Here is a 24478-nt window from a genome sequence, read left to right on the forward strand (position 1 = left end):
CAGCATATGCGGATACTGTCTGTGAAATGAACTGAGAATAGAGTTAGTAGTAAAGAAGTAATAAATTAAAATGTCATGCGTGATGCAGCAGTTTTTCAGTGCCAATGAATATCATGTCTCACATGTTGTCAGCCTCACCACAGCTTTTCAGTTAATAATGTGCGCTCACTGCATCTTCTGCAAAGTGAGCCTGTAGACAGTGAGACTGCTAGTTTGCATTGTTCAACTTCCCAAATCATTCCTCAGGGGAATATTAAAGAACATTATATGCCATGAGACTTGTCTACATGCACCATAGGAAGAATCTTTGAGACTCTTATCTATTCTAAGAACTTATACCTCCTCAAGAAATGATTTATGACTTTTTAGTAGTGCTTGATGGTCATTCTTCACTATTGTTATGTCATGTTTTTGAGACATGCTGCTTGGTGGTAAATGGCTTCATATCTTCCTCAGGCAACTGCCCCCCCATATAAAGCAACTTCTGAGACAGAGCAGCCCAGAAAGGAAGGTGCCAAAATGAATTGTCAAGTCAGGAGTTCCTAAACTCAATCAAAGAATAAATTGCACTAAAGAAATGGAAGCTATCAGAAGGATCTTCAACAAAGAATCCAGGTCACCTATATCAGCTGCAGTGATGGCAATGGTGGAACCTTATGTTAGTGTAAATGCTGCAGCTATCGCAGATCTAGGTTTTATTTGCTGTAAAGAGATCATATACATGGGAGGTTGCTATTTTATTTACAGCTATGAAGTAAAGAACAACTATCATTTCCTCAAGAGTGAGCTGGAATCAGTTCTGTCCCAAGCTCCACACACTGCTCCTGATAGTGATCATATTCAGTACTACATGTTGCTACATCTTATTAACTAGTGAGAGGAAATCCTCCACATAACTTTCAATCATATTTGCCAGATAGGTATGCTCATACCCACAAAGTGTCCTTCAGTCTGTTCAGTTATTGTACCTGGCAGGTGGCAGTGTAAAAACCCTCCAGGACTAACTTTTTCACCTACTGAGTCAAGGAAAGAAGTATCATTCTACTGGGTATCAGTGTATGTGAGAATTCATGGAAATGGCACTGCAAATGAATCAGATAAGCATGCTTCCACAGGACATATTGTGGCAAAATTTGTCGTCACTTTACATGCTATCTCCTTGCTGTTAAGGCACAAGATCATGTATCAGGAAGAATAGGAAAAGCTGGATGTACAGAACAAGAAGCTGTAGTTGGTCAAGCCAATTCATTGAGGTGAGAGGAAATAAAGGTAATGTGCCTCTGGGTAGCATATAGCCCTATCACACAGGTTTCTCCTTTAGCGAGAAGGCCCATCACAGTTCATGATTTGTGGTGTATGATCCTCTGTATGCCACATTTTAATTGAACGTGTTTTGTATCATGACAAGAATGCAGAAACCAGTTTGTAAGCTAATCTGCCCTCTGTTTTCAAGTATGGCAAAACATGTATTGAATGCGTTTTATGACATCTGACTTACTTGAATCGTTAGCTACAAGATTTTAGAGTCTATCTGGATTTCCCCTCAACATTGTGGATTAATTGTTTTGCTTGCCTATTTGTATTTTAACATTTGCCTACTTTTAAAACAAATGTGTAGTTACAGTATTGGATTTTGTGTAAAAGAGTGTTGAATGTTTGCTTGTGTGGGAGTGTGTCTGATTTTGATTAATAATTTTTTGGCTTCAGTTTTAAAATTTTAACTATTTTATTGTTGTTGTTGTTGCTGTTGTTGTGGTGTTCAGTCCGAAGATTAGTTTGAGGCAGCTGTGCTACTCTATTCTGTGCAAGCCTCTACATCTCTGAATAACTACTGCCATTTACATCCTTCTGAATCTGCTTACTGTATTCATCTCTTAATCTCCCTCTACAATCTTTACCCCTCACACTTCCCTCCAGTACTAAATTGGTGATCCCTTGATGTCCCAGTGTGTGTCCTATCAACCGATTTCTTCTTCGAGTGAGATTGCACCACAAATTTCTTTTTTGCCAAGTTCTGTTCAGTACGACCTCATTAGTTATGTGTTCTACCCACATAATCTTCAGCTTCTTCTGTAGCAATATATCAGTTATTCTGCTGCCCAAATAGCAATTCAGTCAATCTTCAATACGATGACTGCCATAGATGACAAGCCCTGACCACTATGAAAGTCTGTAAATATTATGAAATAGCAAACACACAAAAAAGATCACTGTGTATCAATGTTTGAACTTAAGTAGACCCACCAATGAAGATTCAGAGAGGGGTGCCTGCATATCATTGGCAGCAGTGTTTGTGTTCATGGCAGCACACTCTTACTGCAGTGGCGGCTGTAGGGTATGCAGCAGTATGATTAATGACGTGCATATTTTAGTGTAGGACTGACCGGATGCGGCCAGTGCCGCACACCTGATTTAATTCAACTACATTCCATTATCCTTGTTTTACTCTTGTTGATGTTCATCTTATTCCTCCTTTCAAGACACTGTCCATTCCTTTCAACTGCTTTTCCTTTACCGCCTCAAACAGAATCACAGTGTCCTTGGCGGACCTCAAAGTTTGTATTTCTTCTGTCTGAACTTCAGTTCCTACACCAAATTTTTCTTTTGTTTCCTTTACTGCTTGCTCAGTGTACAGATTGAATAACATTGGCAATAGGCTACAACACTGTCTCACTCCCTTCTCAACCACTGCCTCCCTTTCATGCCCCTAGACCCTTATAACTGCCTTTCATTCCCTGTATTTTACCCTTGCTGCTTTCAGAATGTAAAAGAAAGTATTCCAGTCAACATTGTAAAAAGCTTTTTCTCAAGTCTACAAATGCTATAAATTTAGGTTTTCCTTTCCTTAACCTATCTTTTAAGATAAGTTGTAGGGTCAGTATTGCATCACGTCTTCCTACATTTCTCCAGAATCCAAACTGATTTTCACTGAGTTCAGCTTCTACCAGTTTTTCCATTGTTTTATGGAGAATTCATGTTAGTATTTTGCAATCATGACTTATTAAGCTGATAGTTCAGTAATATCCTGTCTCATACATCTTGCTCACCAGATGGAAGAGTTTTGTCGTGGCTGGCTCTTTCAAGGCTGCCAAGGCTGCTCTGAAGGAATGCTGTCTACGCCCAAAGCCTTGTTTCGACTTAGGTCTTTCAGTGCTCTATCAAATTCTTCTCACAGTATCATATCTCCCATCTCATCTTCATCTACGTCCTCTTCCATTTCTATAATGTTGCCTTCAAGTTCATCTCCCTTGTATAGGTCCTGTATATACTCCTTTCAGCTTTCCCTTCTTTGGTTAGTACTGGTTTCCCATTTGAGCTCTCAATATTCATTGAGCTGCTTCTCTTTCCTCAGAGGCCTCTTTAATTTTCCTGTGTGTGGTGTCTATCTTTCCTGTAGAGAAATATGCTTCTAAATCCTTATATTTGTCCTCTAGCAATTCCTGCTTAGGCATTTTGCACTTCCTGTCAGTCTCATTTTCTAGGCACCCTTTGTATTCCCTTTCACCTGCTTCATTTGCTGCATTTTTATATTTTCTCCTTTCATCAGTTAAATTCAATATCTCCTGAGACATTCAAGGATTTCTATTAGGCCTTTTCTTTTCACCTGTTTGGTCCTCTGCAGTCTTCACTATTTCATGTCTCAAAGCTTCCAATTCAGCTTATACTGTATTTCTTACCCATGAGTGTTGTTGCTTAATGCTCCTCCTGAAACTCCCAACAGCATCTGGCTCTTTCAACATATCTAGATCTCATCTCCTTAATTTTCTACCTTTTTGCAGTTTCTTTAGTTTTATTCTACATTTCATAACAAATAACTTGATCACAGAGTCCGCATATGCCCCTGGAAATGTCTCACAGTTTGTAATCTTTTTCTGAAATCTATGTCTTACAATTATATAATCAATCTAAAACCATCTGGTGTCTCCAGGTCTCTTCCATGTATACAGTCTTCTTTCATGATTCTTAAACCAAGTATTAGCTATGATCAAATTATGCTCTGCACAAAATTCTACCAGGTGGCTCCCTCTTTCATTCCTTTCCCCCAGTCCACATTCGCCTAGAATTTTTCCTTCGCCTCTTCTTCCTACTATCAAATTCCAGTTCCCTATCACAATTAAATAGTAGCTTACCTGCATTCCCATGTTCTTATTCATTATTAAACCTACTCCTGCATTACCTCTATTTCATACAATGTAAGCTTTCATGGCCGGTATTGTCTTCACTTAAAACTTCCGGGCTGATAGGCTGTGGTCGAAGTATAAAACTCTCCCCTGACGTTTCGTCTCCGACTGCGGGAGACATCCTTGGAGGTACAGCGGCGAACTGCGAAGAGAACTCGAGGAAGCGCTGATTATATAGGCAGTACAGAGATCGCCACTGTCGATCACGTGGCATCAGCTATGAGATTGTCTCTGGTAATGCCAACATTCTCGATTGAAAGTAATCGATCGTCACGCTTGCGGTGCAACGCTGACATCCAAATTTTATCCAGTTTAACACCTTCGTTTTTCCTGTTAAAATTAGCCGGCCGGAGTGGCCGTGCGGTTCTAGGCACTACAGTCTGGAACCGCCTGACCGCTACGGCCGCAGGTTCGAATCCTGCCTCGGGTATGGATGTGTGTGATGTCCTTAGGTTAGTTAGGTTTAAGTAGTTCTAAATTCTAGGGGACTGATGACCACAGCAGTTAAGTCCCATAGTGCTCAGAGCCATTTGAACCATTTTTGTTAAAATTATTATGGTGTTTATCAATCTCGATAGCCTCTCTATACATGCGTGCATAATAATGCGAGGCTTTTGATATAACACTCGTCTTGCTGAATTTTATTTCATGATCACCTTCCTGGTAAACATGTTTCGCTATGGCCGACTTATCCGTGTGACCCAGGCGGCAATTCCTCTTATGTTCAACAAGACAGGTGTTCACACTTCTCTTTGTGGTACCGATATAAACCTGTCCACAACTACTAGGAATTTCATTGTGTCATTATTCCAACACTGCCTCACCACAACCTACTTTCAATACAATAATAACTTTTATGAACAGATTGACGGGATGGCTATGGGCAGTCCTCTTAGTCTTGCTATGGCTAACTTATTTATGGAAACTTTTGAACTACGGGCATTGCAGACTGCCAGTAAGAGACCAGCCAGATGGTATCGCTATGTCGATGACACGTTCGTAGTATGGACACATGGGGCAGAGGAGTTGGATGCCTTGCTGACACATTTAAACAGCATTAATCCGAAAATCCAATTTACTATGGAGATGGAAAGGAAAGGGCAATTGAATTTCCTGGATGTGTCTGTGATTAAACGACAGGATGGAACATTGGGCCATAAGGTGTATAGAAAGGCCACACATACTGATCATTATCTACATAAAGATTCAAACCACCACCCTAGACAAAAAAGACGTGTAATGAAAACCTTGGTAGACAAGGCATACAAAATTTATGAACTTGTTTATTTAAAAGACGAGATTGAACAAGTACGGTCAACTTTCGTGAAGAATGGCTATTCTAGCAAGGATATAGATCAAGCACTTCACTCTAGGCAGAGAATCAGGAGCAACGATGAACAATAGTCGCCCAAGGGCAAAGTTTTTCTTCCGTTCATTAGTAAGGTCACAGATCGCATCGGAAAAGTTTTAAGCAAGTATGGGGTGGAAACTATTTTCAGAACCACCAGGAAAATAAAAGAATATTTAAGATCAGCAAAAGATGCACGGCACCCTTTGGCTACACTGGGGGTATATAAAATTCCTTGTAGTTGTGGACAGGTTTATATCTGTACCACAAAGAGAAGTGTGAACACCCGTCTTGTTGAATGTAAGAGGAATTTCTGCCTGGGTCACACGGATAAGTCGGCCATAGAAGTCTCGTTCCTCCTGGCACTGAACCTCACTGATTTCCACTGTATCTAACTTCAACTTATCCATCTACAGCTACATCTACGTAGATACCACACAAACCTACGGTGCATGACGGAGGGTACCTGTAGCACTACTTATCATTTCCCCTCCTATTGCACTTGCAAATAGAGCAAGGGAAAAACGACTGTATGTACACCTCCGTATGAGCCATATTTTTTTGTTTATTATCTTTGTGGTCCTTATGTGTGATGTATGTTGGTGGTGGCATTAGAATCCTTCAACAGTCAGCTTCAAATTCCGTTTCTCTAAATTTTCTGAATAGTATTTCTCGAAAAGAACATTGCCTTCCCTCCAAGAATTTCCATTTGAGTTCCCAAATTATCTCCATAACACTTATGTGTTGTTCAAACCTACCAGTAACAAATCTAACAGCCTGCCTCGGAATTGCTTCTATGCCTTCCTTCTATCCTACGTGGTATGGATCCCAATCACTCTAGCAGAATAGGTCGCACCAGCATCTTGTATGCAGTCTCCTTTGCAGGTGAACTACTCTTTCCTAAAAGTCTCCCAGTTAACCAGAGTCGACCATTTGCCATCCCTACCACAGTTTTCAAATGCTCATTTCACCTCACACTGCTTTGCAACGTTACACCCAGATGAAGGACTTGATCGTGTTAAGCAGGACACTAATAATACTGTATCTGAACATTACATGTTTGTTCTTTCTACTCTTCTGTATTAACTTACATTTTTCTACATTTAGGGCTAGCTGCCATTCATTACACTAACTGGAAATTTTGTCTAAGTCATCTTGTATCTTCCTACAGTCACTTAACTTTGACACCTTTCTGTACACCACAGCATCATCAGCAAACAACTGCAGATTGCTGCCCACCCCATCTGCCAAATCATGTATGTATATAGAGTACAACAGCAGTCCTATCACACTTCCCTGGGGCACTCCTGATGGCACCCTTGTCTCTGATGAACACTTGCTGTCGAGGACAACATACTGGGTTCTATTATTTAAGAAGTCTTTGTGCCACTCACATATCTGTAAACTTATTCCATATGCTCATACCTTTGTTAACAGCCTTGAATGGGGCACCGTGTCAAATGCTTTCTGGAAATCTAGAAATATGTAATCTGCATGATGCCCGTCATACATAGTTCTCAGCATATCACGTGAAAAAGGACAAGCTGAGTTTAGCATGAGTGATGCTTTCTAAAACCATGCTGATTCATGGGCATAAGCTTCTTTGTCTCAAGAAAGTTTATTATATTCAAACTGAGAATATATTTTCCATTTTAAATTGTCTAACCTAACTGCACAATTAAGGAAACTAATATTCCATGCACTGATCTTTAGAGCAACAGTTTTGTTTCTCGTGGCCGGCCGCAGTGGCCGTGCGGTTCTAGGCGCTGCAGTCCGGAACCGCGGGACTGCTACGGTCGCAGGTTTGAATCCTGCCTCGGGCATGGATGTGTGTGATGTCCTTAGGCTAGTTAGGTTTAAGTAGTTCTAAGTTCTAGGGGACTGATGACCTAAGATGTTAAGCCCCATAGTGCTCAGAGCCCTTGTTTCTCCTGATTGTAGTATCCTCCTGAGTAGTCCCCACCTGGAGATCTGAATGGTAGACTATTTTATCTCCAGGATTTTTTACCCAAGAGGATGCTATCATCACTTAGCCATACAGTAGAGTTGCATGCCTTTGGGAAGAATTATGGTTGTAGTTTCCCCTTGCTTTCAGCCATGTGCAGTGTCAGCACAGAAAGGCCGTTCTGGTTTATATTACAAGGTCAGATCAGTCAGTCACCCAGACTGTTACCCATGCAACTAATGAAAAGACTGCTGCTCTCCTTCAGGAACCATACATTTGTCTGGCCTCTCAACAGATAACCTACCACTGTGGTTGCACTTGCAGTACGGCTATCTTTAGCACTGAGGCATGCAAGCCACCCAGCCAATGGCAAGGTCCATAGCACTGGGAGGGTGTATGGTAATAATATTAACAACAATAATAACCAAACAGTGCAGTAGTACATTAATAAGGGTTACTTCCTCTTTTTTGTGTGTTGTATGGCCAGTCACATTAACATCAATGCAGTTACAAATTGTCTTTCAAACTACAATGACCCATTAACCCCTATAAACAAAATGACCACCCATAAACAGTTGTTGACAAGGAAAAGTGTGTTATTTCATAACAGTGAACTTCAGACATTGGAGTGATGTAAACTGATGGAAAAGAATCATAACATCAAAAAATAATTAATGTAGAATAATGAAATTTTGGGAATAAATTTGTTTAGGTAACATATTTAAGTGATTAATGTTGCTAGAGCACAGGTTAATGTGTAACCACGAGAATGTTGAATGCAAGCATGCAGACATGCATGCATTGTGTTGTACAGGTGCCGGATGTCATTTTGTGGTATGCAGTTCCTTGCCTGTTGCATTTGGTTGGTCATTACAGGGATGGTTAGTGCTGTTTATGGATGACACTGGAGTTGTCATCTGATGATGTCCATATGTACTCGACTGGAGATAGGTCTGGTAATCATGCAGGCCAAGGCAACATGTTGACACTCTGCAGAGCTTCTTGGGTTTCAACAGCAGTATTTGGGTGAGCTTTATCCTGTTGGAAAACACCCCCTGGAATTGTGTTCGTGAATAGTAGTGCAACTGGCCAAATCAGCAGACTGATGTAGAAATTTGCAGTCAGGGTGTGTGGGATAATCATGAGAGTGCTCCTGCTGTCATTTGAAATTTTACCCCAGACCATAACTTGAGGTACAGATTCAGTGTCTCTAAGATGCACACAGACAGGTGTGATAACTATATGCAAAAAGAACAAACTGGGATAGAAGTTCCAGTGGTTGATTCCAGGAATAATAAATAGCTAATTACTATTACTGTAGCTTAGGTGGCTGCAGTCCAGGCCCTGCTATTCCAATTCAGGGTCAAGCCATCTGTAACTATGAGTCCAAAGATGTTATGATTCAGTTGCTTTAAACCTATAAATCTTCATGCTGATTTAGTGGAAGTTAATGTAAATGTTGTTGGTAATTATGTAGTGATACAAGCTTCATTAATATTCTGTAAGGTGTTGGTTAGTGAACAAAATGATTATCTAAGTCATTACTTGTTATTTCAGTATATTTTCTTAGCGTTCTGTAGAGAATCATTTATAAATTTTAATTGCAGGTGGTATTATGCAATGACTCAGGAAGAAAGATATTTTGCACTACAGTGTTGCAATCCTTTAAAAAAATATAATCATTCAATTAAAAACATAAAGAGACTAAGAAACGTCCCTGAATAGATGTTTGATATGTTTCCTGATACCCCAAAGATATCAATTTTTTTTATAATTGTAGGAAGCAGTTTGGTTCATTGAAAAATATTCAAGAAAATAATGACTGCAAAAATTCTTTGGCTATTTTCCTCCACCTTCTACTGTTCTGGAGACACTAAATATGTCTATTCAGGATTACGAGATTCCCCTGTACCTCAGATGAAGGAGCAGTCCACACACAAAAAAAATTAAAAACCATTAAGTTAGCACTAAAAAAAGACAGTTATTTGTTAATGCAAAGCATTCCTCAGAAAATGAACATGAGCCATTGGAGCAGTCTGTAATAGGTAACTTGAAAGCTAGTTTTTGTTCAAGTAATAGGAAAAATAAAGTAATGCTACTAACTTGTTTGCCTGAATTGTGGAGTATTAGGAAGATAATGCGTGAATTCAATGCTCCCAACTACATGGTACGCCAGTCAAAAAGGAAAGAAGTATATTAGAAAATTCTGATCAAAAACTGGGAGAGAATTTATTATCACAAGAAGTTGTGCAATCAGTGAGTAATTATTTTTATGAAAATGACAAAAAAAGCAGAGTAATGCCAAGGAAGAAATACTGTGTAACTGTGAAGGGGGGGATGGAGATAGAATAGTAATACCTGAAAGACTTATTATTTCAAAACTAAATTCCAGCAATGAAGATTGGATTTTCTAAATTTGCAGCCCGCCGGTTTGGCCGAGCAGTTCTAGGCGCTACAGTCTGGAAACGCGTGACCGCTACGGTCGCAGGTTCAAATCCTGCCTCGGGCATGGATGTGTGTGATGTCCTTAGGTTAGTTAGGTTTAAGTAGTTCTAAGTTCTAGGGGACTGATGACCTCAGAAGTTAAGTCCCATAATGCTCAGAGCCATTTGAACCATTCTAAATTTTCAGAATGGTTATTGTAGAACACTCTCAGTATGCTTTCGCACTACACATCAAAATGTCAAACTAATGCTAGAAAATGCTAAGTTCGGTATTTTAAGCAAAGGAGAATTGACCTCGTATAAACACTATTTGACAAAAGTGCTGTGCAACCCAGCCTCATTCCACTGCATTATGGAAACTGTAGTTTTCCTAGAATTCACACACATTTGATTTTGAAAAGCCAAAGGTGTAAAAGGCATCAAACGCGAGAAGGTTTGCTGAACTAGCATCGTGCATGACCGTAAAGGTAATAGGCCAAGTCACTGATCTATAGGTGACATCAGTCATGAAATGGCCAGGCAAGGGGATTTGCTGTTCACCATTTCTCTGTAGGCACCTGTTTACAAGTGACAACAGCAGTGGGCCGAGATCTGAATATGTTTGGGCATTAAGGGGGGAAACAAAAGCACCGGTGCCTACCTGCAGGTACAGATGTCGCAAAAGAACCAAAACCCTTCATAAAAGCTTGTTAGAATCCTGATTGAGAATGGACTTTGATGATGACTCTTCCTGGATGTCTATATCCATGTACTCTTATGCTGCATTCTGTGCAAGACAGCCCAATGCTGGAGAAACACTTGATCTGTCATGTTTGGAGTAACAATATGCATACAATGGCAACAGGGAGCGGCAGCTGGAATACTGTTTACATGCCATGCAGAAGCTGCCTGATTGTCGGGCTTGCACCACTGAGAGGTCGTCCTGTCTGGATGCAGTGGATGCCACTGGGCTACACTGTACTGCTGCAATACCACACAGTGCTTCCAGCTGCTGGCCACCAGTGTAGACCTCATACAATGGGGTGATGGACAAAACCTCTTCGAGGGAGGGGCTTTCTAATTGGAGGGCCCATTGCCAGACTTCCTTATTCAGGGAGAGGGAGCAGATGATAACATCACAAACCATGATGTCCGTATATGACTCTTTTGACTTTGCTGTGACAAAATGGTGTTGTGACTAAGGCCATGGATGCTCAAGGCCTAGGCATGATTATACTGATGGGACTGCTTCATGTATTGGTGCACTTCAACCCTAGGGGCCATGACGTGTGTGCGGCGGCAGTAATAGGAAGCCAGGAGTGAGCATAACTTTTCAAAATTCCAATCGGGAAGGTTCCTGCAATGGGACAACTGCTGCAACACCTGATGAATGGTGGGAGAAATCAATGACACAAACAGCTAATAACATACCCTCACATACGTAATGTGGAAGGCATGGAAATGTTGCTGTAGGCAAAGTTAGTACATGTCCCAATTTCCGCTGCCTCGTCAAAGGCGGGAACTGAGGAGAAAACATAGTTGGAGATGAAGGGGGAGAGCGCAACACCAGCACAGCTTGTCAAATGACCATAAGTAGTTCCTACTGTTGTTGCAGCAACATCTGAAGCTGTCACTCGATGTCAAAACAGCATGAGAAAAGCAACAGCACAACAAAACACATGAAAAAAAAGGACCCTGCTCATTGCCAGTGTGTTCTGAGCACAAGTACTCACAAATAATAACAGACACAACACTTTGTTATGCTTAGAATACTTGTACGAGAAGACACTTGCCATGGACTGGCTGCACAACTAGTCTGATAAACATAGGCCGAATGTCAACATATGATGGAGAGTGAGGCTGGCCAGGCCTGACTCTATAAGCCATCACCCGACTGGTGTAGTGCACTGCAGAGAGGCTTCATGCGCATCCAAGAGTGATGGCCTCTGCCAGTGCTAGCATCATTTCACACCTTACAACTGTGCGACCCAATTGTGGGTGTGGAATCTATGCGGGTCACTACAGAGGGTATGTCAATAGAAAAGAGAAATGTGGGCAACTGAACTATGATTTTGCCAAGTCAGTCACCTGACTTACATCCCATTGAACTCTTATGGGATGAACTTGACAGGGAGATCAGAAAACAGGCTGAAAATCTGGGGAGTAATTCACAGGCAAAATTTGCAAAAACACTACAAAATCGTGAGAGTTTGTGCAGCAGTTCTGAGATCAGCTGGTGGATACTTTGAAGAAGCTAAAATCTAAGTCATATTGTGTCGTACTTAATGATAGAGAGAGAAAATATTTATTTTGTTGGTCTGTTTAGTTTGTACAATGTGTTTGTACATTGGAATATAGTATATAGCTTCTTTCATGGGTGAGTGAAAACTTTTGACCTGTTGTGTACATTGACATCAGACAGAGACTGGGATATGGTACTGCCAGTCAAGACATTCACGTACATGGCAGCAAAGCAAGACAATACACATTGTTAATCATTTCATGTGATCCATGGTTGAGAGTCTGAAACAACAATGGATACTCTCTTTTCATTACAACCTGATAGTACTGAGAAGGATTACATAAAACAGCTCATCGCTATTCAGAACTAAAGAAGAAAGACAGTTGGCATGTGTTCAACCCTTGGATGCCCAGGATAAGGACTGTGAAAATTATAATACCAAATACCAACCTGTAGTCTACAACTCATGTGTCTTAGTAGGCAGTTTTTCACTGTGTGGGTGGTCAGGCTGTAAGAAAAATTATAAAAGCACTACTTTAGTGTGTACCAAATCCTATGTCACATGTCAGACATCACCTATAAAGCCAAAGATGATGATCCTAAATAGAGGAGACAAAATTGGAGTGATCTTGTGCCCTTTGCATGAAATTGTATCTTAATTCTGAGCTGCAGATCAATAATAGGGGCTTTCCATATATTGAAGATGAATATCTGCCTGATGATTGATACCTTGATGGAATAAACTCAATTTTGAATGTCATATTGAAGATGAGGAAGTGACAATACAACTTGTATGTGACATTCTTCCAGTAATGTTATATGAAGATCCACCAACTAGATCCAGAGGCAGAAAGCTCTAGTTCACTCTGAAACAGTGGGTTGCAGTTTTTCCAGGACGAGGAACAATGCTTTATGCTGTACATCATATGTTGGGGTGTAGCACTTGTAATCACTAGCAGGTAACTTGCAGATTGCCAGTTTGATTCCCTCCTGCATTTATTTATAATTTAAGAATTCTGAAATAACTTGGGACCTAATTTTGGAATTTACTAAAACATACGTACATATAAACAAGAGCAATGTTTGCTGAGACCAGCTGTTCAGCTCTGTCTGTACATTAGTGTGTGCAGAATAAATGTGCTTTCAGAGGAACTGTTACTTCTTGTTGATGCTCTGGCTATTGGAAGTGGTATTTGATCCTGGATTATGTGTGGCAGTATAATGCATTAGGTGTCATTTGTAAGTTTAATATATTTCTGGCTAAATTTATATACACCTTTTAAATCTGTTTCCATATGGGAATTATGAAATGTTCTGGCTGACCATGGATAAAGAAGGAAATTAAAATATCATGAATAGGGAACTATGTGGACAGGTTAGGAGGGTTGGGTTGTTTGGGGAAAGAGACCAGACAGCAAGGTCATCGGTCTGGTTAGGACAAGCACGGAAGTACATCACCTTTTACATTGCAGTAACAAATAAATTTGTAAATTATCTATAAAATTAACTAACCCAAAGCTAAAAGTAAAACTATATGGGACTTTGTCAAAAGGAAAACCAGGAAGTCTCAAACAGGACCCAAATTTAGTTATGGGAAATGACAAATGAAATGTGGTTACATGTAGATAGCAAACATTTTTGTCACAACAAAATCATCTTTCAGTCATTCGGAACAAAATAAAATATTCAAATGACAGAAAATCACCAAATGAATCTTCTGTTATTTTAGTTATTTGACTGCACAAGTGACAACATTCATATAAAGAGACTTAAATGCTTTAACATTGAAGATAAAAGTAATAACAATTTCGCTTCCTATTTAACCATTTGAATGCAGGGCCCATCTGTTATGTTGCAAGTGTCAGTTGTGGTCAGAACAGTGTTGTGTGTAGTTGTGCATCTATTATATTGGGGATAGTGAATTCAAATGTGGGAAAACTGTTGGTCCTCGTATGGTGGGTGCTTCTGTAACCAAGATAGATGAAGTTTTTTTTTGTATTTGAAGAGACACAGTAGGAAAGAAATACCAAATGCATGGATACTAGAAAAACTGCTGTGGCATGCCTGCACAATCTGCCACTGCAGTGTTTATATCTGACACTAGTGGCAGCCAGGTGCCACCATTGCCCACAGCCAGTATCATCGGCCGGCAATACAAACATGTCGGGTTGCTGCCAGCAGGTCCTTGTCCACTTACATCTTCTCCACTGTATGCAAATGTTCTTGAGTCAGTCCAGCACTGTGCTGGTGTGTTTTTGTTGTTAGTGATAGCACTCTGTACTTGGACAGTTAATAGTTGTGTCCATGTTTCCCTAACCTAGTCATTATTCAGCATGCAGTTGTTTGGCAACAATATAGTTCATTCCACGCATGTCTTTCATAAGTGAAAACGGATCCGGCATTGGTTCAGTTGCAACAACTTGAGTGACAGCAGCAGCAGTTAGGATTTTTTCATCAATTATATTTACAAATTCACTGGGAGCAATAGCCACCCCTTCCCTCCCCAGCCACTAGCTGTCATGTGCCTGACCGTGCAACCCTCCCCCACCTCTCACCCCCAGGTTTCCCACCATTCCAAGAAGCAAAGAAAAAGATTTGAACACATAAGTATGATGTAAGCAGCAACATTTTGCAGCATTTCAGCGTTTTTCTTGTCATGACTGCATCTGAAACATTTCATTTGCTTCAAAAACTTGGTCTATTGAAAGATCATCTGCATTGTCATTTTCTGAAATGTGTGACTTCCTTATCATAAGCAAACCCATGTGGTAGTTGCCTATTTGGAGTTCACCAACAGCAAAAGAACTCTGGCCAGTCTTATTTAGCGTGGGTAGCTGGCCTCAAAGATGTCGATAGCATCTCAATGAATTGTTCACAAATAGAAAAGGAAGAACAGACAATAGTCTACACAGTCTACAATTCCATGCCTTCCTATATGGAAACAAATTTCATTTCATTGCCAACCATAAACCACTTGTGGCACTTTTTGGCCCCCGTTCTTGGCTTCCTTGCGGGACCACACAAAGACTTGACCAGTAATCAGCTGGCGACTGTTGATGAAACCCTCCTCTTTAGTATGGATTCGGATAAAGCCCACACTGGCATCCCATCAGTCCTGTGGTTTCTTCACTGTGGCATAACCCACATGAAAATGCTAACAAGATATGTTGTCTACTGGCCCAGCCCTCATTCAGCGGCTGAGAAGCTTGCCCCTCCGCGTGGCTGCAAATAGTGTGCCAAGCATCAGGGAACCCCTGCCCCTCCTCGAAGTTTTGCTCCATGGCCCACTCCTGATCAGCCAAAGGACTGCACCCATATCGATTTTGCGAGTCTTTTCTGCCATTCCAACCCACTCCTGATCAGCCGAGGGACTGCACCCATATCGATTTTGCGGGTCTTTTCTGTCATTCCATGTATTTAGTAGTTGTGGATGCACTGTCAAATTACCCATAAGTCATGCACATGAGTTGCATCTCAACAGATTTCTGCAGATGAAGGTTACCACAGAAAGTTGATTCCCATAATAGCTCACAGTTTGCCCTGACATTGTTCCATGATTTCTGCAGCCAGACTGGTATTTCTCACCTCACGTCCACACCATTTCACCCCCAATGGAGTGGTGAGGTGGAACATATGGTGCATGCATTTAAGATGCAAATGGCAAAGTGCTTGGTGAACTCGTCTACTGATATGATGTAGCCTCTGTTCCTAAGCACCTACATGACCACCCCCCTGAACAGGTGCAGCCTAGTGGAAGTCCTACACGGCCAACAACACCTACGCTGCTACATCCACTCCATCCTGCACCACAGCCTGCCAGCAGGCATCATTGATGTCAAGATGGATCTACTGCCCACCCTGAACCCTTAACTGATGTTGGAAAGCGGCTGGCCAGATATCGCATGCTCATCAGAGCACGGGGCGGAGCTTCCCCTGTTATTGCAGCCTGCAATGCTTGTTGCCATTTGGCCCACAGAGCCTCCACATGTGTGGTCATCACCGTGGCCAGTGCACAATTGTCGGGGCCACTTCAGCTCTTACACCCCGCCAGGCCAGAGACAGCCGACAGCCAATCCCTGTGGTGCTGCTGCCTCTTTAGATGTGGATCAACCGATGGAAGCCAACATCGTTGCCGTGAATTTGGCGTTGCGCCACTGCTGTCACCGTTATCATTGTTGTCGGGTCTTCTGGATGCATCTGGTGGTTTCTTCGCCTATGCCGATCTTCTGCTAGCATCGACCTGGCCAGCATGGTCCTCCTGTTTTCACCAGCTCTGCAGAAAAGGGGAGGGATATGGCAGCACACCTGCACAATCTGCCACTGCAGGATTTGTATCTGGTGTCAGCGGCAGCTGGGTGAAGCAGGTGCACCTGCAGCCAGCACCCTGACCAGCAAATACAAATACAAATATAAATATAAATATATCAGGCTGCTGCAGCAGGGCCTCATCCACATGTGTTTTCTTCACTGTATGTGAATGTTCTTGAGCCAGAGACATGCCAGTCATAGGACTCTGTACTTGGGCAGTTAATGGTTCTGTTAATGTTTCTCTAACCTTGTCATTATTTGGCATGCAGTTATCACCCAGTGTGAATCTGTGTATGTTGGGGTTCTCAATGAGAAGTGTAGATACAGCAGAAACATCATCATTTGCTAAGTCACAATGCGGATGATAATGTGTGTTGAGTGACCATGACAGGCGGTCATTAAAGACGATTATGATGGAAAATAAGGGGACAGCAGCTGCAAAGTCACTGCAGAACTGAATTTCACACTCATGAAAGGTGTCAGCACCAAAATTACATAAAAGGAGCTCCATAAGCCTGTAATTACAGGGCGAGCTGGAATTCTGAAACCGCACATTAGTAATGCAAATGCCTGTAATAGGTAAACATGCTGCCAAAGCAAACTTGGACACTGGAGCAATGGAAAAAAATCATTTGGCCAGATGAGTCTTGCTACACACTGTCCCCAACTTCTACCCAAGTTCACATTTCGTGTATGCTGTCACAAGCCTATGATGCAGACTTCTTTTTGCCGAGATTGAAATGTGGTGGGCGTTCATTGATGATTTGGGTAGCAATATCATGATACTGCATGGGCCCCATGCTTACTCTGCAAGGTTGCATTACTGCCAAGGATTATGTCACCATTTTGGCTGTTCAGGTCCATTCCACAGTACAATATTAGTCCCCCAATGATGATGCTGTGTTCCAAGATGACAGGGCCCCTGCTCACATGGCTCACATCATCCAGGACTGGTTTTGTAAACATAAGGATTAAATGACGCAGCTGCCCTGGCTGCGACTGTCACCAGATCTCAATTTTCTTGTGTCTGTGTGATATACTTTGGAGAAAAGGCTGTATGGTCACTATTGGTTTCCATAATCATTACCAGAACATATTTTCTTTCCTTGCTGTTCATAATGATAGCTCTGGTCATACATTATGAAACTTCTTGCTGACCATATTCATTTATGTTTTTCCATTGCTACATCTAATTACTTTTACCAGTTGCAATCATTTAAATAAGAGTAAGAAAAACAAAAATTAGTGTCACCTGATAGAAAAATTCTGAATTCTACAGCAGGGTGTTCAGAGGCCACAATAAATTCTACATCATCAAAAATGTTTTCATATTGGATTATTTCAATTTTTTTATGGGAGAAAAAAGAGATTCTACATCATCTCCTGTTTGTTAGGAATGTGGTAACCAATTGTTGGTATCTGGAGGCTGGGGACACACATTTATCTGTAAATATTACTGCAGAACCCAGTTCTGTTTTTAATGATAATAGAACAATAATTTTTTCCCACTTATTACCATTTTGACAAAGTTTTCTATAATTAATATTGTGTTCATTTGATTTTTGTGTGTGTGTACTTGTGACAAAACTTTTATTACATGTAATAGATGCTACAATTTGTCTCTAAATGGAATTTCAGGTGTCATTGCCTTTATTCCTCTAATTTCCATTGGTGAATATGCTCTGTTTCCCAATAGGAATAATATTTTCCTCTTACTTTTTTCTCAGAATACAGGACTTTTGGCTTTTATTACTGTAACAATCATAAGGTGTCATCTTATAAAGAACTATGTGTGTTTAGTATTTGTTCTTTTTTCTCATTACAGAAAATCTTCATCTGAGAATGTGATTATCAAACAATTACCAGAAGAAAGTAAAAATGCTGAACTACCAGGAAATGTAGAGAGCACCAAAAAAAATCTACAAATAAATGAAGAGATGGAAGTTTCTACAAATATGCTTGAAAAAAATGAAGGAGAAAGTACAGAAACTGAAAGTAAAACAAAGTCTGATGAAAATTTGCCAAAGGAAGACATTTGTCGATGTGCAAAAAATGAAATGGAGCATAACTTCCTGCGAAGATTTATTAACTTACTGGTGAACATTTGTGTCAGTAAAAATAACGAAATCCAAAAAAAGATTTCAGTTACATTAGAAATTTCACCAGAGGAACTGAAGCAACTACAAAGACTGAAAGATGACACAGATGTTGCCCCAGCCATCAGACTGCTAAATACCATAATCTCAGATATGAAATTTAATGACCATGAGGAAGACTACTCTTCATTTTTTCATGGGGTTATACGAATGATTTCTTCAAAAGAGGTAAGAAAAAATTCAAGAGATACACATGTGTTTTAAGACATGTCATTATGCATTTATCTGACTCTAGTCATCTACCCTTAGTCTGCCAGTGAGTGCTCTTTATAGGCTGGTCAGTGCATGGATAACGAAAAGTTGTGTTGCTGAATGATGTGTGATTTAATTGAGAATGTGGATGAAAGAGATAAGTGGCCTCTAGTGCAATGTTACAAAGCTGTAGCTAGTTTTCGACAATTTTCTAGACTTATTTTTAAGAATTTCCATTATACTTCTCAATAAATGGCAGGAAAATAATGAATTTTATACCTTTCAGAACTATAATTCAGAACTTTATTTTATCTTCCTTTTAACATATGGTCTTAGGAAAGTTAACCATTTGCCTGTGAGAAAATCCACTGAGTAGCATACAGCTATGTTTAACAGAATGAAATTTTTTCCACAAATGAGGAGCACTGAATGCCTTAGCACATTTCTCAAACTTTCAACTTTTTACCAGACACTAATTCTGTAGCATAACTCTAGTGAGCAATGGTATCAGCTCTGATGAGTGGGGTGAAAGGAGAAGATGTAAGAGGTAGGGAAGAAGAGTAGGGAGAGAGATTTTGACAAAATGCATCATAAATGAAGGTGGTAAATCTGTCTCCTCAGCACGGTTTTATCAGTGACACTAACAAAACCATCTCCAGTACAGTCTTAACTGTTGCAGTCACTAAATCCAAGCCAGTTGCTAATGTGAAAACAGACTTGACTGCCATCAAGATTCAGAGTTTGGAAATATGCCACTGCTGGCAACACCAAAGGCTTCAGCAGTTCATTCATCTACATTAATACTCCAAAGCCACCTTATGGTGCATGGTGGGGGTATTTCATGAACTGCAACTGTTTCCTGTTCAATTTGTGAATTGTCTGATTTAATGTAATGGTCAGTTTGTGAAATACATGTGACTGTAAGTAATTTTTTGCTTCAATCGTCTGAAATAGTATATTATTGTAATAATATTCTTGTTGGATCTGCAACTGGATCATACAATAATCTTAACACAATATTCTAGCAGTCTAGCCAGTTGCCATCTTTAAAGGCAAATGCTGTTTGCTAAATCTTTCTGTAACTGATTCCTACCATGAACAGCAGCTGTTTTTAATACCTCATTGGACTAAAAGCATCTATCAGAATTAATAAAATGTTGTGGGCTATTATGCCGTGGTCAAATTGATTTCACCTTAAAACCCGGCATTATGTCCCCATATGCAGAAGACATTTTCGTGAGGGATCGTAACTTTGTTGAATGTCTGATTCTCATCCTGGCTCAAAGAATAACCGTTCTTGAGCAATGCATTGATGAGATGTTTTAATTCTGCTTCAAGCAGCTCTGGTTTACAGATTTTCTTTGTTCTATCTGCCAACATTTTTATGATGCCTCGCTTTTGTTGTGAGTGGTAGTTCATATCCCAGTGTAGGTAATGGTTTGTGTGTGTGGGTTTTCAGTAAACCATGAGGTCCAAGCTACCATCTTCTTTCTTGAAAATTAGTACATCAAGAAAATTTAATCTTCCATCTGCCTCCTCCTCCTTCATAAACTGAATCTTCAGATTGATCCCATTCAGATGTTTGTGAAAACGATCCAGTTCCTCCCTGCCATGCCGCCACAAAACAAACGTATCATCCACATAACAGAACTAAATATTTGGTTTCTTTTTCGCAGTTTCCAAAGCCTACTACCCAACTTTTTCCTTAAAGAAGTTCACTATAACCAAGCTTAAGGGGCCTCCTATAGTGACACCATCCTTCATTCCGTAAGAAATATGTGGTTGTGTGGCAATATTTAAACAGTTCCGCAACATCCGGAAAAAAAATATGATTCCGCTGTTGCAACAATTTACTGAGTGGAACCATTGTAAACAGAGACACCACATCAAAACTAACTAATATGTCCTCCAGTTGTATCACTATGCCATTTAATGTACTGATAAAATGTGCCGAATTTTTTAAATATGAATCTGATCGGCTCACATACGGTCATAATAATGTTGTCAAGAACTTGACAATTGAATAGGTGAGTGAACCAATAGCACTCACTATAGGCATTAGAGGAACATGTTCTTTGTTCACCTGTGGCAATCCATAAAGTCTTGGTGCTAGGGTAACTGAATCGAACAGACGTTTTTGAATGCTTCTTTATCCACTGCATAACACTTCTAAGAACTTTGTCATTGGGGTCTTTACTTAGTTTCATATATGTCTGCAGATCTAATAAGTCATTAATCTTACCATAATAGTTGGTCACATTCAAAACAACCATTGCATTTTCCTTGTCAGTGGAGAGAGTGATGACACTGTCTTCCTTATTCAGGTGTTTTATGGCATTCCTCTCACCCAGAGTTAAATTACCTTTTATAGGCTTTGTGTGAGACAGTACTCTTACAGCTCCTTTATGAATTTCTTCAGCCATAACCTTGATGATGTTGTTGATGTTTGGTTTGTGGGGCGCTCAACTGTGCAGTCATCAATGCCTGTACAAAGACCCAATTTTTTACACAGTTTAATTTTTTCTCAAGCCAATCTAGCCACTGTCACAAATAATGATAATGAAATGATCAGGACAACACAAACACCCAGTCCCCAGGCAGACTGGCCAGGAATCGAACCCAGCACCCCGTGATCCAGAGGCAGAAAGGCTAGCCACTAGACCACGAGCTGTGGATAGCCGTAACCTGGTCCACACTATTAACTGCTTCTACACTGGCTATTATTACTTCCATGGGCACAACTCACAGGCTAATGGCAAAATATCCACTCTTGGCAAACACAGATCTCTCATAGTCAGATAACAAACTTCCCGATAAGTTGATAACCATGCAGGAAGTGCCTTATTATTCTGCAGATAATCAAATTTATTCATCTGTCTATTAGACATTGTCAACATACGCTTCCTAATAGTATTGTGCAATGGTATGTCAGTTCTATCCCAGTCACCACTACACAATTTACTGCTGATAGTAATATGAAGAGACATTAACTTACAGTCTGTGCTTGCCAGGTTCCGATGGATCTGTTGAATTCGCTGTCATAGTAAAGCCTCTTCTGTCCATTTGAAAATCCTCTGTGCCTTGGCCGAGTTGTATAGTAGATTAATCCTCAAAAACTTTGGAATAACACTGACTGCTCTGCAGCGAGACAGGTATGTGAAGGAACACAAAAGCTGCACTCTCTTGTTCTGGAGACCAGAATTGGAACATCACACCTACACGGAAGATACAAGATCACCTAAAACTGGCCAACAATGCTTGATAACCACTGGGAAAAGCTGTAATTTGTAGGTGTAGTAACACTGTTCACGTTTACGTAGCACTTCACTTAGCATAGACCGGGACTGAGTCCTAGGCAGGCCCGATGTTAACTGACTGGGCACGGCCCGTGCTGCCTGAGTTGTTGTTGTTGTTGTTGTTACGCCGGCAAAGGTCGCGTCCGAATTCTCACGTGCCCTCTGGAGGACGGGACTCTACTTGCAGCAACTACCGTCCGTGACGCGCCGTGCCGATTTGCGCCTCCCGTGATCTGTCTGGAGGCTACTGCAGTAGGATTCTGTGTATTTGTCGGGAGGTGGACGTGGATACTACTAAAAGAACTGTCAAAAAAGACTTGAACAGCACAAGGGCAATTGCAGAAGAGGGGAGATTGACAGATCAGCTGTTGCATAACATGACTTACAGCCAGGAGACCATCACATTCATTTTGATAGGACTCAAGTACTAGCAGCTACAAGTGGATACCATGAAAGGCTGTACAGAGAGGCCATAGATATTGTAAAATGCCCCAGGAATTTCAAATAGGAAGGAGGATGACATTAAATTGAATGATGTTTGGATTTCGGTGCTGAAGAAGATGTGGTCCATTCTTGCACTACGGGATGATAGCAACAACAAACGATGCCAGTCAACAAGGGCCAATTGCACTTACATATTCAAAATGTGTGATGTCATGCCACTGTGCAGAAGCAGAATTTTGCTGTAGTCAGTAGTGAGGTTCGAATCAGACATTCAACAAAGCTATGATCCTCCTTGAAAATATCCTCAGCAGATGAGAATGAAATGTCAGGTTTTAAGATGAAATCCATTCAACCATGTCGTAACAGCCCGGAACATTTTATTAAGTGTGACATTTCTGGCTGTGGAAGTTTACATTTCACTAAAAGCATCTATGTGAGAAATTGTTGCTGCTGCTCCATTACTTAAATTGAAAGTACAGTGCCTCGGTGGTGGAAAACTGGCAGAAATGGTGAACTGCTGTGGAGCATGTCCTTGCCGGCAAAATAAAAGTTTCTTTTTCATACATATTATAAAAATTGACATATGTGGATGTATGTGTGTCCACATCTCCTCCTAAACCACTGGACAGATTTCAACCAACTTTTCACACATATCACTTACTGTCTGGAAATCATCATTGTGGGGGCAAGAACCACCTACCTATCAACAGAGTGGGGGTAGGGGTGAAAAAGCAATGTAACCAATAACATGCAAATACCAATACTTAAGTCATCCAGTATTTGAGAATGATAGTGTGGTGTCACCGCAAGACACCACACTTGCTAGGTGGTAGCCTTTAAATCGGCCGCGGTCCGCTAGTATACATCGGACCCGCGTGTCGCCACTGTCAGTGATTGCAGACCGAGTGCCGCCACACTGCAGGTCTAGTGAGACGTCCTAGCACTCGTCCCAGTTGTACAGCCGACTTTGCTAGCAAAGCTACACTGACAAATATGCTCTCATTTGCCGAGACGATAGTTAGCATAGCCTTCAGCTACGTCATTTGCTACGACCTAGCAATGGATGCCTGTACCGTCAGATCGATGTTCACCAATTATGAATTAAAGTTAAGTATTCCAGAAGATATGTACTATTTTTGGCTACTATAATTCCTTGTCATTTTCCAGACCTCACGCCAGCCTGCGTGAGCTTAAACGCGTGCCTTTCGGCTACCCGTCCTAATGGATTGGCTGTCGGGTCAGTCCACTACAGAGAGCACTTAGAGACTTGCAGCAAACCTTACACATAATTTCAAACCTTTAAGAAACTTTTTCACACTGACTACCCCAACAGAATGATAAAGGAAAAAAAAATTATCATCAACATTTTCACTGTTCATGCAGTAAAACAGCAGCATGAAGGGTGACATTTTAATTTACTAGTTCTCTACTGTTAACTGTATTCATGACACATATACGACTCATAGTTCAGGACATATGACATCATGAACACACATGCATGAAAACTGCCTCATCATGCAAGACATTTAAATCTATTACTTCATCGCTACTAACTCTATTTACAACACTTTTCACTGACAGTAGCCACATATTCCACTGGAATGTATCTGCAACATTATGTCATTGTACAGCACATAGTTCAGAAGATACACCATCATAAACATTGAGCAGCATGAAAATTATATTGCAGAGCTAGAGATACAGGTGAAATATGTGTACAAATACAAGTAAAATATGTTAAATACATGTGAAATATATTTGACATGTGTGTACATGGGCAAAGCCTCAGGTAAAAATTTCATTGAAACTGCTGGAATGATTTCAGTCAAATTTTGTACACATATTAGTTACATTGTGGAAAGAAATACTGTTGGTGTAAAAACCACCAGCCTCCCATTGGTGTGAGTGTGATAATGTGGAGAGAGAAGGGGATGGAGGAGCTC

General features: G+C 40.6%; 1 protein-coding gene across 4 annotated transcripts in view; it reads left to right on the plus strand.

Moving 5' to 3' along the window:
* The window catches only part of LOC126184721 (uncharacterized), a 140625-nt gene that overhangs the window by 67300 nt on the left and 48847 nt on the right, over positions 1-24478 (plus strand). For all 4 annotated transcript variants that reach the window (XM_049927244.1, XM_049927246.1, XM_049927248.1 and 1 more), the window contains exon 4: positions 18273-18771. In XM_049927244.1, the coding sequence (XP_049783201.1) occupies positions 18273-18771 (499 nt within the window). The remainder of the gene's footprint in view (positions 1-18272; positions 18772-24478) is intronic.

The sequence above is a fragment of the Schistocerca cancellata genome, chromosome 4 (genome assembly GCF_023864275.1).
Source record: "Schistocerca cancellata isolate TAMUIC-IGC-003103 chromosome 4, iqSchCanc2.1, whole genome shotgun sequence".
NCBI classification, from domain to species: Eukaryota; Metazoa; Arthropoda; class Insecta; order Orthoptera; family Acrididae; genus Schistocerca; species Schistocerca cancellata.